Source organism: Dreissena polymorpha, chromosome 4, assembly GCF_020536995.1.
Source record: "Dreissena polymorpha isolate Duluth1 chromosome 4, UMN_Dpol_1.0, whole genome shotgun sequence".
Classification (NCBI taxonomy): Eukaryota; Metazoa; Mollusca; class Bivalvia; order Myida; family Dreissenidae; genus Dreissena; species Dreissena polymorpha.
Window position 1 is genome coordinate 82,887,859 of NC_068358.1, and position 18,661 is coordinate 82,906,519.

Genomic DNA, 18,661 nt, shown 5'->3' on the forward strand with positions numbered 1-18,661 from the left:
AGCCCGACAAACTACGCAGAAAAAACAACAGAAAAAGTCCAAAAATGGCTTGTATGCATGGCCGTCCGGAAAAGGAAGATGAGTTGTTGTTCTTGATTTCCTGTTAGGTTATATTGTACTATGTTCAACATGATTTGGTTTCAGTATAGAGGTGGACGGTTCCCAGTTTGATTATTTTTCGGATGATTAAACCCACCCTGGATAGGTTATAGCTAAGAGATAGCAGGTAACGTATCTATGAAATTAAAACCCTTAAAAATCATTTATTTATCGAATTTAGTGCATACACAAACCTTTCGCACCTCGCTTCGATTCAGTGACGGTGTTATTAGCGAGAACGAATACGACAACACATTCCGATCTTCTCGCCATTGTCATTCAAACTGGTAGTGACGTAGTTTGGAACAGTCTTCATTCGCCCGCAATAACGAACCAGCATAATAGGGCTTTTGATGTGATATTTTTCGCAACTTTTGTAAATATAATAAATGAAAATGTAATATGAAAGTTATTATGGAGAATATTCTGCTGAACCGTACACGTGACTAATGTATAAGAATTGTGTGATTGTCAGTCAGATTTTTCTAAATCTGAATCGGATAGCGAGGAATCTTTTGCCGGTGCTTAAGATGCCCATCGTGTAGGGCCTGTAGGCGATAGGGATTGGGAAACATACTTTTCTGTTTTAATGCACATGCCAGAAACAAAACACAATTTGTTTTTTTTATTTCTTTGATTGTAATTCTACAGTAAGATCGCGTTGAATATGACTACGTTGTACGGTACATCGACATAGAACGGAAATTTGATACATTTGTGAACGGATTTATTGAAAATTCCAATACAACTTCCGTTATGATAATGTGATGTAATCAAAATAAGGGCATGTGCAGATAACAGGGGGCAGAATGGGACCTTGGTGCGACAGGGCTCTGCACCCTTGTGTTAGGTCCTAGTCGGATAGCGATCAATGTTTATAATACACAGTTGATTTAATTGGGGTAGGTCTAATATCTTATTTGATACCATACGGTGACTGCCATAATCAATTTTAGATATATCCGCTGATAAGACAAATGTCAACACCCATATAACAATAAACTATTTGACACTGTCTTGAATAATACACAGCGCTGATAACTCGTGTCAATGGCTGTCCGGCTAGCGCAGTGGTTAGCACGCTCGCTACGGGTTCGATTCCCGTTCCCGGCGCATGTGAGTTTGGTTGGTGGTCACCATATCGGACAGGTGGGGTTTCCTCCGGGTTCTCCGACTTCCCCCCCCACCCCCCACAACATAAGACCACCTCAAATTAAAAAAATCTTTAAGTAAAACAATAAATAGCTTGAAATTGCAGCTATCATTCAAAATTCGTCCAACCTTTCGTGAGATCTGATTAGGAAGAAGTGCTGGGACACACTCCGGGTCCTCACATAATGCAGCTTCAGGCGCGGATGGTCCTCATAAACATGGAATTTGAGTTCAATTTGAGATTTGCTTTTGCTGGATATTTGCGAAAGTTTAGAAAAATAAGCCAGCAATAATTCTGACCATATATTTTATCCAGATACTTATCGACACTGAAAAAAATGCAAAGTTGAGTTATTAAAATATTTACCAATAAGTATGATCAATGCACAAAACCATTAGCATATTATATTTTATTGTGAATATTTTAATATGTCATACCAAATAGTGTTAGCAAACAATATTAATTTTATAAATATTATTCTAATTGACGTTTAAAAAATTGTCTGTATGTAGACTGTGAAGAAAACCGTATTAAACTTATTTGGGTTAAATATCAGTGTAGCTAAGATATTTTTTCTCTCTCAATTTCTTATTAGTTGAGGAAATATACTTGATAAAGACACATATTTGTAACACTTTTAATTTTTAGTGACCCAGACCATATCTTGAGTTATTTATAAGTTGAAAGGTATTTGTCATCTTTTATAGCCGTTGTGCTGTTGTGCTGATTCACCTATTATTTCTTAAGGATCAGCGAAAGGTTCAAATAACGTGTTTTTTTTTGCAAAGGCCTATACAATACATGTATTCTATAGGTCTTTGGTTTTTGTTACCAAACCATTGATGCGTTCATGTTAATAAAAAATAGTGGCATTTTAAATAATCAGTATATGTGATCTATAAAAAGACATAACAATCATGCGTTTCCGTGTTTCTAGTAATATTAATACATTTAGACTTTTTGTCTCGCTATTTTCTTTTTTAAGTTATAAAATCCGGTGTGGGTATTTTTGTCCGGACGCTCCATGCACCTGAAAGCAACACACTGAACCATGTAGAATAACTAATTTCAACAAACGCTTTAAATAAAAACTTAACCAAAAAATTAACAAAATAGCGCGATATTGAATGTCAACTTTGACGTAAAGCGCGAAGTGTCAAGCTCAAATCCGTAATAACAATGGGCGAGTTTCCTTGACATGGGCGTTGTGTAAAAATGACGTCACCACCAAAATAGGTGGTGGAAATACCCGACCGGTTTACGTAAAATAAGATCATCGTTTTTAAGAATCATACTATGTTTTTGCCATTGCTCTGGATGATTCCAATCGTTTTAGAATATACATATTTATAAAAGAGCATACCAAGGATGATCAGGATGAAGTAGAATTAGACATTCATGATAGACTTAATTCAATCAATTCCGAAATCAATCAACATCCACAGACGTATGAAATAAATGTAATTGACTCTACGCATATTAATCACAAACAAATCATAAGCCAAAATACACACGGCAGGGCTGGGCCGGACGTTTATAATTGGCCCGCTGCCGACATAACGGCCCGAGGGCATTTATGCGGCTAGAGACGATTATAGACGTCCGGCACAGCTATGTCGTGTGTTATCGTTTATATTTTAAATCATACTTACTTTTTCCTTCACTAAAATGTATTGCAGAACCAGCTTTCCGTACTTTTATTTTCATTCAATTGACTACGCAATTTATGTCGTTTTTCAGATGACGTTATTTCTGTGACAAAACACACCAGTTATAGCTAGACTCTCTGGATTTTAGGGACAAAAATTCGGGCGTGGAGGGGTTTGTATTTACCTAACAGTTAAATATTTTTTAAACATCGAACGAATTCAAAACGTTTTTCGGATTGTATGTTTGTCATGCATAATTTGAAGCTTCGGTAGGAATAACATTATTGTAATCGCTCGGACAATTCATTCGATTTTGTAAATCGTGTGATCGGTGACAGTGGTTACATGGGTTAGCATTCGATACAAGCGTTTAAAAATGCAATTAAAAATCAATTTAGATAAACGGATGTTAAAACAGAAAACGAAATAGCAGATCGTTGTTATTTAATTTATTGTAAGCATCGGATTAAAGTTATCTATCGAGGTAAGTGTGTCTTTTAACATAACTTTGCTGTTTGATGAATCCTGTTAAAGCTCAAAGTAAAACTGATATATGTAAAATTAAAGCGTTCTTTCGGCGTAGCTGTATTAAACCAGCTTTTCACCTAACCTGACATTTGTAAGTGTCCAATTAAATTCAAATAAAATTTCCCGCGGCTAGGGACGAATGAATACACTTCATTTATTCCATTGGCTGATTTGAGTATACCACCAGAACATTGGAAACATATCCGCGTCTTTGTAACACTGTTTTACTGCATGAAACAATTTTATTTCTAATGAAAAGGCTTAATAGATAGAACAGTTTTACACTCAATTCTCGACATCAATACAGTTTGTACGTGCAAATTTTATTTTCAGAGGATTGCCATGTTCTCATATTTAGTACTAACTTCCATATTCCTGTCAACATGTTAACATGTAAAAGTATAAAGAGCAATGGAAGCGAGGCCTCACTTTAATGCATTGCACTTCAACCCGCGAGCCAGTGTGTGAATGTCAGAGTTTATATACAGGTCATCAACGGACTTCGCGGCCAGTAAAATAATCGTTATATAATAAAGCCGCTATCCGTTAACTAGGTGACCTGGAATTTTCTTTAGACCAGAAATATGTTAAATGAAGATATTCAGCAATATAATAATGGTATGTCAATAATAGATTCTTAATGTGTTTTCAACAATACAATGATAAATATTATTTTTTATTAATTTAATAATAATTATTCCACCATATTGACTAATGTATTAAGCATGAGAGCGATGATTCTCGATACTGTTAATAATCGAATCAAATAGCAATGCCTGACAAACCACTAAAACAGGTTTGTTCGAAGAACGCGCCTATAAATACGGATACTTCGCGTGTGGCCGGTTGACTCATATGTTTTAATTTCACTTCCATTCTTCTTTTGGTTTTCTGTTTTGTATCTATAGGTTTATGACCAGCAATATGTAATAATGTAAAATAAGCCGCGAAAACTCCGCGTAACATCCCGTACTGCGTGTGATGCAGCTAAGAACTGCATAGAAAAAGACATTCGCTATCCTTGATCTCATTCATTGAACTATCAACGCCGTATATCTTTTTTAAAGATATTTCTTGTTTAATTTAAAGAAGAACTGTGACCATGCAAAGAAACTTGATTTTAATGTTTTACCAATTAATTAACGGTGTCGCCGAATAAAATTGAGCAAGAACTGCATCTTAGATTCCTACGCTACCGACGAACAAAATTCCAGCACAATACCGCCACCCAAATTTACGGTATTGAGCTGAAACATTTGGTCTATGTAAGTAACAATCACTATAGACCCAAATGGTCCCAAATGCAAACCCACCCTAGGTCAGCATGAAAGCTTACCAAAATTGAAGTACAACACCTCCATCAAACCTCATCCTATTGAGTAAAAACTCTTGTTCTGTTCTTAGTTACTGCGACCTTCATCCCAATGACCCAAAATGCAAACCATGGCTAGATTAGCCTGTAACCAACCAACCAACACATTTCAGCTTAATATCTCTATCCTAACTGAAATTATTGGCAGCAAACTTTGTTTATTAATTGTATCTATATTTATCTATTTTTAGCAATAATGACCATGATCTTGACCCAACTGGCCCCAAATGCCACCCCATGCTAGGTCTGCACTTCAGGGAGTTGTTGAACACACGTGTAAACCTGAATTCCTAGTATAAAAAAGAACCAATAGAGGCATGATTCTGCTAATTGCAGGCACAAGTTATGGGCCTTGGTCTGTGATATCTCATGATGACCACAAAGACATAATATGTAGTTTCTTTTTATATATATATATGTAGTTACAGATATTTACTAGTTGCATGCAAACTTTCAAACTAATTTCAACTTAAAAGCAAACTTTTACCTTACTTTTCTTAGTGTGTTTACCATAATCATATTTCTAAGTACAATACAACGACCCTGAACCCGTGTGTTTCGTTTCGATTGAAAACCTGTTATTAAAGGGTGATATGGAGAAGTTCCATTTTTAACCTAATTTAAAAACAAAATGGGCATAATTCTGCTAAATTGAAAGACAGAGTTATGAAACTTGGTCAGTGACCTTACACAATGACCCCTTTGAGAAGTAGTAGAAAAATGAATTTGGAGATGCCCCACGTTTACCATGACCAGAGCATTACGCAAACGCCGACAATCGAGTGAGAAGAATAGCTTGACTCTTTGGTGAATATTCAAGGTAAAAACCTTCATTGAGCAAGGAGATTGTAGATATTTCCCTCAACTTTATATGGCAACAAAGTATCAACATTTGATGCAAGTACATGGCTACAAACGGTACTATTTATAGTTGTATAAAACATAAAAGATCTGCAATAAAATATACAGTTTAAAAGATGACAGTGAATGAGATTTTCATAACAATAAACAGTATACAACACAACAATAATACGAGTTACACCACGGACAAAACAGCTGCCTCTACTGGGTTGATGTTGTAGGAGAAAGAGCACGATATCTTTAAGTATCATTAACATTAGTACTTTCTCGTTATAACAGGATGCAGATTTAGGTTTTCGTCAGCTTAGATTAGTTTTTTTTAAAGTTGTTTCAAGACCTTGATTTTAAGTTTCACTTAGGTCTTTAAGCTCAGCAAACACATTTTTGTCTCACAAGAAGTTCAAATAATGAGCATTACTCTAAATGACCCTTTCACGTACTTAGCAATAGCAATCTAGCTTCAGTGCTTGTTGTTTATCTTCGGATTCAGATTTTCCAGATAGACAATTGACAAAACTGAAATAATCTGCGTAGTTCCCATATGGCCCTCGATCACCACATCAGTTTTATCAACCTAACAAACTTTTTTGAGTCATTGAAGGATCCAGATTTTAGTGTTTGGTTTGCTATTATTTTGGAACCTATCATGTGTAACAAAAGCAACAACAATTTTTGTCTGACAAAAAAACTGTAATAACGTGCTCATTCCCCCATATGGCCCTTTATCCACATAATCTGCCTAACCAAAGACGTTTTGCAGTAACAGCAGGATCCAGATTTTGATTAACAAACAGACTGGGGTTAAACCCATAGTTCTCACCATTTACACCAATAGGGACTTTCTAAGCAATAACATATTAACCAAAACAGATTCAAATTTACATGATCTAATTTCTTAAATAGTCTGCAATTTAAAAAAGCTTTTGAACCAAGGTAATTATTATTATCATTATTAATCATATCAAGAACAATAATAAAAGTATTAATATTTGGGATCAGTCATGTTATTTTCCCTTAGTATTATAGAGAGAATTTTTTATGTACGTGTATATATAATAGATCCACATAAAACACAACAGGAAGCAAACATTTAAGACATTTAACACTGATACCTTACTTATTACAGGAAAACTATTAATATTTATATAACAATATGGGCAGCTAAAATAAACATACAATAAACAAAACAAAACGGAAACACATTGCACAAAAATCAAAGTAATAAAAAATAAACAAGGGCTGTTTGTAAAACATGCATGCCCCCCATATGGGCTGTCCGTTGTAGTGGCAGCCATTGTGTGAATACGTTTTTTGTCACTGTGACCTTGACCTTTGACCTAGTGACCTTAAAATCAATAGGGGTCATCTGCGAGTCACGATCAATGTACCTATGAGTTGTCATGATCATAGGCAAAAGCGTTCTTGAGTTATCATCCGAAAATAATTTTACTATTTCGGGTCACCGTGACCTTGACCTAGTGACCTCAAAATCAATAGGGGTCATCTGCGAGTCATGATCAATCTACCCATGTAGTTTCATGATCCTAGGCATATGCGTTCTTGAGTTATCATCCGGAAACCATTTTACTATTTCGGGTCACCGTGACCTTGACCTAGTGACCTTAAAATCAATAGGAGTCATCTGCGAGTCATGATCAATCTACCAATGAAGTTTCATGATCCTAGGCGTATGCGTTTTTGATTTATCATCCGGAAACCATTTTACTATTTCGGGTCACTGTGACCTTGACCTTTGACCTAGTGACCTCAAAATCAATAGGGGTCATCTGCAAGTCATGATCAATGTACCTATGAAGTTTCATGATCCTAGCCCCAAGCATTCTTGAGTTATCATCCGGAAACCACCTGGTGGACGGACCGACTGACAGACCGACATGTGCAAAGCAATATACTCCCTCTTCTTCGAAGGGGGGCATAATAAATAAATAAATAAATAAGAGTGGGCTATATATATATATACATATATATATATGATGGGCGCATATGGCATAAGACCCGAGGGTCATTAAAAATCTCATTGCGAGTACGGCAAACATTTTTGGTTAGATAATTGTGTGATACAACTTATAATTTCATTTGCACTATGTTTATTGTTGTTTGTTAGGTTAACACCTTCCGAAATAAGTTGTCCGTATGGGAAATAACATGAATAGCTTCTACGTTATATTTCCTCACTACAGTATTTGTTTACTTTTTAAACAAAATTGTTGTCTCTGCATTAACCTCTTAGGCTTCGTGTTAATTGAATATAACATGATATAGTGTATTTCGTTATATATCGTTACCATACTGATTATATTCTTATTGTCTTTATTATCTACGAGTAGGCCAATATTTTAAATCAGCAAGTATGTGTTTCTTCATATCATGAATCAAGTGTTATTGCAAATTAAAAATGTATTGAACCAACACTGTCTATGCACTGTTTTTGTAATAGGAATGTTGTACCTCTCGACTGGAGTACAATTAGTATAAGTGTTGTTTTTTTTATCCAGTCTGAAATGGTACTATAAATAATAAATTTAAATGAACCAGCGACACAAATAAATCATCGAAATTCATTGTAAATGTAGGTTGGTTATAAACAAGAGCACCGCCTTGTGGGTGCAGACCGCTAATCTATTTTCTTTTAAAAGGTGAAAGGACTCTCAATTTCAATCACAAAGGAGGGAGGGGTGGAGTGAAGAGGGGTGTATAGTGTGGGGGTGTGGACATTTATTTCATTATCTTCCACAAATGCGGAAAAAAAAAATGCAAAACAAATTTTTTTTTTTGGGGGGGGGGGGATTCTTGGGTGCGATGGTTGGACGGTATTTCTATAGTGTGAGGGTGTGGTGGTCATTTGTGAGATGATCTTTAAAAAAAATAAATTAGGGGGGGGATTCGGGGGGGGGGAGGGCACGGGGGATGGTTTGGGTGGAGTCTATTGTGGTATGTCAGGTAAGAGTAGTTTTGTCAAAGTATCAATAAAATCTAATCATAAATAAAGAAGTTATGGCAATTTTAGCAAAATTTCATAATTTTACCTTGAGAGTCCAGGTCATTCAAAGGTCAAGGTAAAATTCAACTTGCCAGGTACAGTAACCTCATGATAGCATGAAAGTATTTGAAGTTTGAAAGCAATAGCCTTGATACTTTAGAAGTAAAGTGGATCGAAACACAAAATTTTACCATATATTCAAAGTTACTAAGTCAAAAAAGGGCCATAATTCCGTAAAAATGACAACCAGATTTATACAACTTGTCCTTTTACTGTCCCCTTATGATAGTTTGCGAGTGTTCCAAGTATGAAAGCAATATCTATGATACTTTAGGGGTAAAGTGGACCAAAACACAAAACTTAACCAAATTTTCAATTTTCTAAGTATGAAGGGCCCATAATTCCGTCCAAATGCCAGTCAGAGTTACATAACTTTGCCTGCACAGTCCCCTTATGATAGTTAATAAGTGTTGCAAGTATGAAAGCAATAGCTTTGATACTGTAGGAATAAAGTGGTCCTAAACACAAAACTTAACCAAATTTTCAATTTTCTAAGTATAAAAAGGGCACATAATTCTGTCAAAATGCCAGTCATAGTTACATAACTTTGCCGCCACAGTCCCCTTATGATAGTTATTAAGTGTTGCAAGTATGAAAGCAATAGCTTTGATACTTAAGGAATAAAATGGACCTAAACGCAAAACTTAACCAAAATTTTCAATTTTGTAAGTATAAAAAGGGCACATAATTCTGTCAAAATGCACGCCAGAGTTATCTAACTTTGCCTGCCCAGTCCCCTCATGATAGTAAGTAAGTGTATCAGGTTTTAATGCAATAGCATTGATACTTTCTGAGAAAAGTGGACCTAAACGCAAAACTTAACTGGACACCAATGTCAACGCCAAGGTGATGACAATAGCTCATAATTTATTTTCACAAAATAGATGAGCTAAAAATAATAATTGCAGTACAGTTCTAATGTTTTATTTAATGATTTAACCTAGTTCACAAGTTATTGATTGGATATGTTTTTGCTATAAGTGTGTCAGTGACCTTGATCTTAGACCTAGTGACCCAAATTTCAATAGGGGTCATTTACTGGCAAAGGCCAATGCACATGATAAGTATCAAGCAAATTGGTCAATCTGTTCACATGTTATTGATCGGTAACGAACTGGTCTACTGACAGACCAATTGACCGACATCCAGCAAAACAATTTCCCCACCCCCTCTTTTTCGAAGGGGGGGGGGGGGGGCATAAATATTCATGTCAACTTCATGCAAACTTGAAACTTACTTTTTCTAAGTATGTTAACCTTATTGAAATTTCTGAGTTCAACAAAATGACCTGAACCTGTGTTTAGTTTCGATTGAAAACAAGTAATAAAACGGTGATATGGAGAAGTTGCATGTTTACCTTACCCAAAGTTCCAAGACAAAAAAAGGCATAATTATGCTAAATTGAAAGTCAGAGTAATAAACCTTAATCAGTGACCTCTTACAATTTGTGAAGTAGAAGAAAGGGATTTGGAGATGCTCCACGTTTACCATGACCAGAGCATTAAGCAGATGCCGATAAGTAAGTGAGTAGCATAGCTTTGACTATTTGGTGACAAGTCCAAATGTAAAAACCTTCACTGAGCAAAGTGATTGTAGATATTTCCCTCAACTTTATATGGCATCAAAGTATAAACATTTGATGCAAATGCATGGCTACAAACGGCAACATTTAAAGTTGAATAAAACATACAAGATCTGTAATAAAATACACAGTTAAAAAGATGATGAACAGTGAATGAGAATTCCATAACCATAATCAATATACAACACAACAATAATACAGGTTACACCACAGACAACACAGCTGCTCTACTGGATTGATGTTGTGGTAGTAAGAGGACGATCTCTTTAAGTTGCATTAACATTAGTACTTTCTCGTTATAGCAGGATGCAGATTTAGGTTTCCAATTATTATTTAAACCATAGGAACTAAAAGTTTGTCTGACAAAAGGCCTACACCCCAAAAAAAAGCATTCACCATATGAGACTCCACACACATACAAAGATTCGTCAACTTTGATTAAAAAAAATTTAAGTTGTTTTAGGACCCTGATTTTAGTTTTCACTTATTTCTGTAAGCACAGCAAACGGCATTTTTGTCTCACAAGAAACTGAAATCATGAGCTTTATCCTATGTGACCCTTTCACATACTTAGTATTCTCAATCTAGCTTCAGTGCGTGTTGCTTATCTCAGGATCCAGGTTTTCCAGATAGACAATTGACAAAACTGAAATAATCTGCATAATGCCCGTATGGCCCTCGATCACCACATCAGTTTTATCAACCTAACAAACTTTTTTGAGTCATTGAAGGATCCAGATTTTAGTGTTTGGTTTGCTATTATTTTGGAACCTATCATGTGTAACAAAAGCAACAACAATTTTTGTCTGACAAAAAATCTGTAATAACGTGCTCATTCCCCCATATGGCCCTTTATCCACATAATCTGCCTAACCAAAGACGTTTTGCAGTTACCGCAGGATCCAGATTTTGATGGACAAACAGATAGACTGGGGTTAAACCCATATTTTTTGCTGTTTACACCAATAGGGACTTTCTAAGCAATAACATACTAACCAAAACAGAATCAAATTTACATGATCTAATTTCTTAACTATTCTGCAATTTAAGAAAGCTTTTGAACCAAGGTAAATATTATTATCATTATTAATCATAGCAATAACAATAATAAAAGTATTAATATTTGGGATCAGTCAAGTTATTTTCCCATAGTATTATAGAGAGCATTTTTTTTATCTGTTGCACAAATGTCAATGAAATATATGTACATGTATATATAATAGATCTACATAATACATAACAGGTAGCAAAGATTTAAGACATTCAACACTGATACCTTACTAATTAGAGGAAAACTATTAATATTTATATAACAATACGGGCAGCTAAAATAAACATTCAACAAACAAAACAAAAAGAAAACACATTGCACAAAAAATCAAAGTAACAAACAATAAACTAATTCATAAAATTCATTCCTTAATAAACATTTTATAACTTTAAATACAAATAGTAAACAAAATCGTAATGTCCAGCGAGGAAGTGCAACCCACCTAAAAAATATTATATAGCCCCATTTTTATGTGTAAACTTAAACCAACATTTACATGAATTACTTCAGCACCTAAACAATTTCATAATCTCATTTTATAACACAACACTGTTACACCATGTGTATAATATCTTGAATTTCGTATTTTGTAAAGTTCCATGTTGCATGTCATGAAGCAAGACAGTATAAACATTCCAGAATCTAACGAGCGTTAATGATCAGAAAATGATGATTGCCTTCAATTTAATTATAAAATACACAAAATTACTATGGAAATTAGTAAACAGCTATCAAATTTACGGGAGCCTAGTCATAATAGTGGCTGGGACCCTGAATATATGACAGAATGTTTGAAGGGATAGGGCGAGGGTTAAAAGTTTTGGACAGCAGATTTTGGTGGTAGTAAACTTTGCTACAATGCCTGTTCACAATGGTTCATGAATTACATGATTAATTTAATAGGCAGAAAAATTGTGTGTGTTTTAGTACTGGTAACCTTGAATTCACTTATTCCACTGTCCCTGTTACAATAGTATTCAAAGTTTCTTGATGTCCATGGATAATATCTGCCAAATATTCAAGGTTTCTTTTTGCTCATTCCAAATATTTGGAAGTTATTCATGATTTCTTGATGACCATTAGGAATATCTGGCCATTTTTTAAGATTAAGTGATGCCCAGTTGGGACATCTGTCATGTAATCACGATTTCTTGATGTCCACGTGTGATATCTGGCAAAAATTCAAGGTTTCTTTATGTCCACTTGGGATATCTGGCACATATTCAAGATTGCTTGATGTCTACATGTGATATCTGGCAGGTATTCATGATTGCTTGATGTCCACTGGAGATATTTTGCTGATCGTCAAGGTTTCTTGATACCCACTGGAGAAATCTGACAGGTATTCAATTTTTCTTGAAGCCAACTGTGGATATCTGGCAGGTTTTCAAAGTTTCTTGATGCCCACTGTGTATATCTGGCAGGTATTCAAGGTTTCTTGAAGTACACTGGGGATATCTAGCAGGTTTTCAAGGTTTCTTGATGCCCACTGTGGATATCTGAGGTATTCAAGGTTTCTGGACATACAATGGGGATATCTGGAAGGTTTTCAAAGTTTCTTGATGCTTACTGTGTATAGCTGGTAGGTATTCAAGGTTTCTTTACGTACACTGGGGATATCTAGCAGGTTTTCAAGGTTTCTTGATGCCCACTGTGGATATCTGGCAGGTATTCAAGGTTTCTTGACGTACAGTGGGGATATCTGGCAGGTTTTCAAAGTTTATTGATGCCCCCTGTGTATATCTGGCAGGTATTCAAGGTTTCTTGACGTACACTAGGGGTATCTAGCAGGTTTTCAAGGTTTCTTGATTCCCACTGTGGATATCTGGCACGTATTCAAGGTTTCTTGACGAACAGTGGGGATATCTGGCAGGTTTTCAAAGTTTCTAATGCCCACTGTGTATATCTGGCAGGTATTCAAGGTTTCTTAACGTACACTGGTGATATCTAGAAGGTTTTCAAGGTTTGTTGATACCCACTGTGGACATCTGGCAGGTATTCAAGGTTTCTTGATGTACAATGGGGATATCTGGACGTACAATGGGGGTATCTGGCAGGTATTCAAGATATCTTGATGTCATTTTGGGATATCTGGCAGGTATTCAAGGTTTCCTGATGTCACCTGGGAATATATGGCAGATATTCAAGGTTTCTTGATGTCCACTGGGGATATTTGGCAGGTATTCAAGGTTTCTTGATTTCAGCTGGGGATATTCTGTTGTCAGTTTGGGATATCTGGCAGGTATTCAAGATTTATTTACGTACACTGGGGATATCTAGCAGATATTTAAGGTTTCTTGAGGTCCACTGGTGAAATCTGGCAGGTATTCAAGGTTTCTTGATGCTCACTGGTGATATCAGGCAGGTATTCAAGGTTTCTTGATGCCCACTGTGGATATTTAGCAGGTATTCAAGGTTTCTTGATGTCTACTGTGGATATCTGGCAGGTATTCAAAGTTTCTTGATGCCCACTGTGGATATCTAACAGGTTTCTTGATCTCCACTGTGGATATCTGGCAGGTATTCAAGGTTTCTTGATGTCCACTGGGGATATCTGGCAGGTATTCAAGGTTTCTTGATGTCCACTGTGGATATCTAGCAGGTATTCAAGGTTTCTTGATGTCCACTGTGGATATCTGGCAGGTTTTCAAAGTTTCTTGATGCCCACTGTGGATATATGGCAGGTTTTCAAGGTTTCTTGATGTCCACTGGGGATATCTGGCAGGTATGCAAGGTTTCTTGATGTCTACAGGGGGATATCTGGCAGGTATTCAAGGTTTCTTAATGTCAGCTGGGGGTATATGGCAGGTATTCAAGGTTTCTTGATGTGTACTGGGGGATATCTGGCAGGTTTTCAAGGTTTCTTGATGCCCACTGTGGATATCTGGCAGGTAAACGAGGTTTCTTGTTGCCCACTAGGGAAATATTGCCAATATTTAAGGTTTCTTGATGTCAGCTGGAGATATCTGCCGTTCCCCCTCTGCAAGGAATATCTGAAGTGCTTTCTTCAGCAGATAAACTCCCATTGTCCTCTTCCTTGGTGCGCTGTAAGTGACTGACACGCCATAGTAGTCACCTCGTTTTTGATTGGTCAGGTGCTCCAGACCTGCAAATTGCCAATTCAGATCAATACCGACATGAGATAGTCAGACTATCGTACTACTGACAGGAAATGCTGACTACCTACCATACTTCTCATTACCGATTTGGTAGGGATTTCTGCAGGCTTAAAATACTGATACATGTAGCTAAATTGCCCACAGTTTAAACATTGAACTTTTAAGATAAAAAAGTGTCAACATCAAAAACTATTAGAGATAAAATGCTTCAGCTCTATGTTTCCTATTAATTTATACATGATTTGCAAATAGAAATGTTTATTTTATCTTAATGACGATTTAAGACAAAATTATTAACACTCTTATTTTGTGCAATTGTATCACCATAAACATGATTTAGGCATTACTATTATCAAGTCATTTTGTAGTTGGCAAATCAAAATAGGCTATGAATCAAGAGGAAACAAAGCAAATTTGTTTATGAAGGTCAACAGTAATTTGTAATTACCTATGGCATCGACCATGCATGCTTCCCTGGTGTACGCCTCTACGGGGATAACACTCTGGAAGCAGTGTAAGGACACGACCCCCTCTCCCCCTAACCAGATGTCTAGGATTCGCTGTACCTTTCCACTTGCCTGAACATAAAACACAAAGGACATACATGTACAAGTCATTTTCAGTCAAATGTTATAAAAACAAGAGCCGTCACCATAGGATGACATATTCCCCCTATAAAGGCTTTGATAGAAGTTATTAGCATTTTCGAAACCTAAACGCAGATTTCAAAACCTAAACGCTGACCCTAAGTTGAAGGTCAAGGTCACATGGGTCAAAAATGTGTGTATGCAAAGGCCTTGTCCATACACACATGCATACCAAATATGAATGTTTTATCTCAAGGTCACAGGGGTAAACATTTTTGTGCGTATGGAAAGGCCTTGTCCATATACACATGCATACCAAATATGAAGGCTGTATCTCAAGGGAAATAGAAGTTATGAGCATTTTTCAAAACCTAAACGCAGATTTCAAAACCTAAACGTGCACACTAAGTTAAAGGTCAAGGTGAAAGGGGTAAAAATTTGTGTGCGTATGGAAAGGCCTTGTCCATATATACATGCATACCAAATATGAAGGTTACATGTGAAGCGACATAGAAGTTATAAGCATTTTTCGAAACCTAAATGCAGAAATGTAAACCTAAATGCGGACCCTTAGTTCGAGGTCAAGGTGAAAGGGGTAAAAATGTGTGTGCGTATGGAAAGGCCTTGTCCATATACACATGCATACCAAATATGAAGGTTACATCTGAAGCGAGATAAAAGCTATTAGCAATTTTCGAAACCTAAATGCAGAATTCGAAACCTAAATGCGGACCCTAACTTCAAGGTCAAGGTGAAAGGGGTAAAAATGTGTGTGCGTATGGAAAGGCCTTGTCCATATACACATGCATATCAAAAATGAAGGTTACATCTGAAGCGACATAGAAGGTATTAGAATTTTTTGAAACCTAAATGCAGACCCTAAGTTCAAGGTCAAGGTAAAAGGAGTAAATATTTGTGTGCTTATAGAAAGGCCTTGTCCATATACACATGCATACCAAATATGAAGGTTACATTTGAAGCGACATAATAGAAGTTATTAGCATTTTTCGAAACCTAAATGCAGAATTCGAAACCTAAATGCGAACCCTAAGTTCAAGGTCAAGGTGAAAGGGGTAAAAATTTGTGTGCATATGGAAAGGCCTGTGTCCATATACACATGCATACCAAATATGAAGGTTACATCTGAGGCAACATAGAAGTTATTAGCATTTTTCGAAAACCTAAATGCAAAGTGTGACGGAAAGACAGACAGACAGACGTTCAGATCACTATATGCCCTTCTTCGGGGGCATAATAAGCTGAAAGGAGGCAGATTCTCATGGCACGAAAGGTGCCTTACTGGCAGCACTGTTTGACGTGCATGTCTCCGTGTGCACACTGGGGGATATGATTGTGAACCTGCTCAATCATATCCTTTTTATAAACATAATTTACTTCAATATTTGGATTTAATTGTTTCATCTTTTATACATTATGGTGGTTTAAGTGTTTTTGCATATTTACTTGAAAAATGGAGAAATAAGAACTGCCAATTTTCATCCAATTTAATTTTTACAGAAACAAAAAACACCATTTAGAAACCTTTTTTTGGTACTGATATATGTTTGCCTTATTATATATTAAGGATTTATTTAATTTTATTGAATATAAAATTGCTAGGGCTTTCCTTATCATAAGCTTTTTTCAGTAAAATAAGTTACAGTATGCTGTACAAAATATGATATTTTAGTCAGTAAAATGGATAAAACCCTTTTTTAATACTCAAATGTCATACATAAATTGTAAAATACATGTAACACAGTTCACCAATTATTCTGAAGAATAAATATAAGATCTGGCATGAGTTGTCATATCATACTATATTTTATTAAATGGTAAACTAGTTCAGGAATTTTGTTAGTAAGAGAGCCTTTGGCGAGCTTACTAACGAATTTCCTGGACGAGTTTAATAAAATATGGTATGAAATGACGAGTGTCAGATCTTTTTGCTTTTAAATGAGCAAATTAAATAAATATTTACGCAAACATTATGATAAATCCCAAATGTTGTTAACATTTCGTGACGTCATTTGACGTTGCAACGTCATTTCAGCAAAATAACGAAATGCGACTGGTCAATCGAATGAAAACTAAGCCAATGAAAACACTTAAAAAGTATATTACACATGTGTAAGATAAAAATATTTGTAATGGTTATATTACATGGGAAACAGGATATGGCATTTGATAAAAGTAGAATCTCATGCCACTTAGTGTACCTTCTTGGCCGGGTTGTTTTGATGTTTGATGGCCTCATATAGATGGGAGTATGGGCGCGCTCTCATGCCCTTCCCGATGTAGAACGTAGCCCCTATAAACGTTTGGAACACATCGAGCTCACCTAAAACAGTCGCAAGGTGATAGTATTTCAATACATACCCAGAATGTACAAATATAAGTAAATCTTAATAAGTTTAAACGCGCAGTGCTTCAGATGGAAACATACTGAATTTATCAGTATCATTGTGATGAGCTTTTTAAATCCTTTTCTTATCCTCGTATAGAATGTATAAGGCATCTTTTCCTGTACAGGTTTTTTTCTCATAACTGATCATACATTTGGAGTTTTCAATAATCTGGTATAAATTCTCTTGCTTTAAATGCCAAAGATAATGCATATTTACTCAGAATAATCAGGGCCCCATCCCAAACCAATGAGGTGATAAAATAAGCAAAACAATTAGGAACTTCAGTGTTTCTCCCATTATTTTCCTTGACAAATGAAGGTCAAGGTATACCATATAATACATCCAAGGTTTCTTTTCTTTGTGTTGTTAATTGTAGTTCATAAATTGCAGAAATATCAGAGATAAATGCCCATTATGTAGAAAATAAGGATCAACAATGAAAACAGACAAAACTATGGGGACATTTGTGTTTCGAGTGAGTTTCAGGGGAGGTAACCCATAAAAATAAAAACAATTCTAACACATATTGCAAACTCTATTGGGCAGATTCTTTGTGATACGGGGGTCCAGCAGGAGGTAGTTAAATGATGATTTGAGAGTTCCCTCCCTCCAGCGTCGCTGTGGGTCCGGGTTCTGGAAGGCTTCAAACATCTGCATCTCCAGATCGGACATCTCTGAGAGGTCCAGGTTACCACTAAGGGCCTGCCGCAACTCCCGTGGGTACTCTGACATAAAGATCATCTGTATTCAATACTTGGGGATTAATATTATAGGTCGAGACATAAAGAGCATCAGTATTCAACTTTTGCATTTCAAACTTACTAGCCCACTAGCATTTGTTTCTTTGCTGCAAGTTTTACAAGTTGCCTGATGATATTATTAAATTAAAAATGAGGCTTGAAATTCAGCTTTGCAATTATGTTCACGTTTTCCATTTATAAAGAAAAGTTATGTTTTGATTTGAATGAATGAAATGTTTTGTGTCACTAAATGTTTCTTTTTTGTTATAATGGTGAACAGATTAGTGCAAATTAAGATGACTTGATCTTCTCAAGAGTTGGGCTCCTATTGACATGAATCACAGACAGTAGGAACTAATTTAATTGTTAAAGCTATCCTTAAGGATGGTTAGTGCCATTCTTGACTGGAAAACTAATTACTAAGTAAGCATATTTTGTGTTACATGACCAA

The 18,661-nt window shown here is 35.9% G+C and overlaps 1 protein-coding gene across 1 annotated transcript in view; it reads right to left on the minus strand.

The window, feature by feature from the left end:
- Positions 1-9,631: 9,631 nt before the first annotated feature.
- Positions 9,632-18,661, minus strand: part of LOC127877613 (uncharacterized) — a 29,427-nt gene continuing 20,397 nt past the window's right edge. The window contains exons 12-15 of the mRNA XM_052423657.1: positions 17,992-18,195; positions 17,282-17,403; positions 14,924-15,053; positions 9,632-14,462 (exon numbers count right to left, since the gene is read on the minus strand). Coding sequence (XP_052279617.1) covers positions 14,293-14,462; positions 14,924-15,053; positions 17,282-17,403; positions 17,992-18,195 — 626 coding nt within the window. The 3' untranslated portion in view covers positions 9,632-14,292. The remainder of the gene's footprint in view (positions 14,463-14,923; positions 15,054-17,281; positions 17,404-17,991; positions 18,196-18,661) is intronic.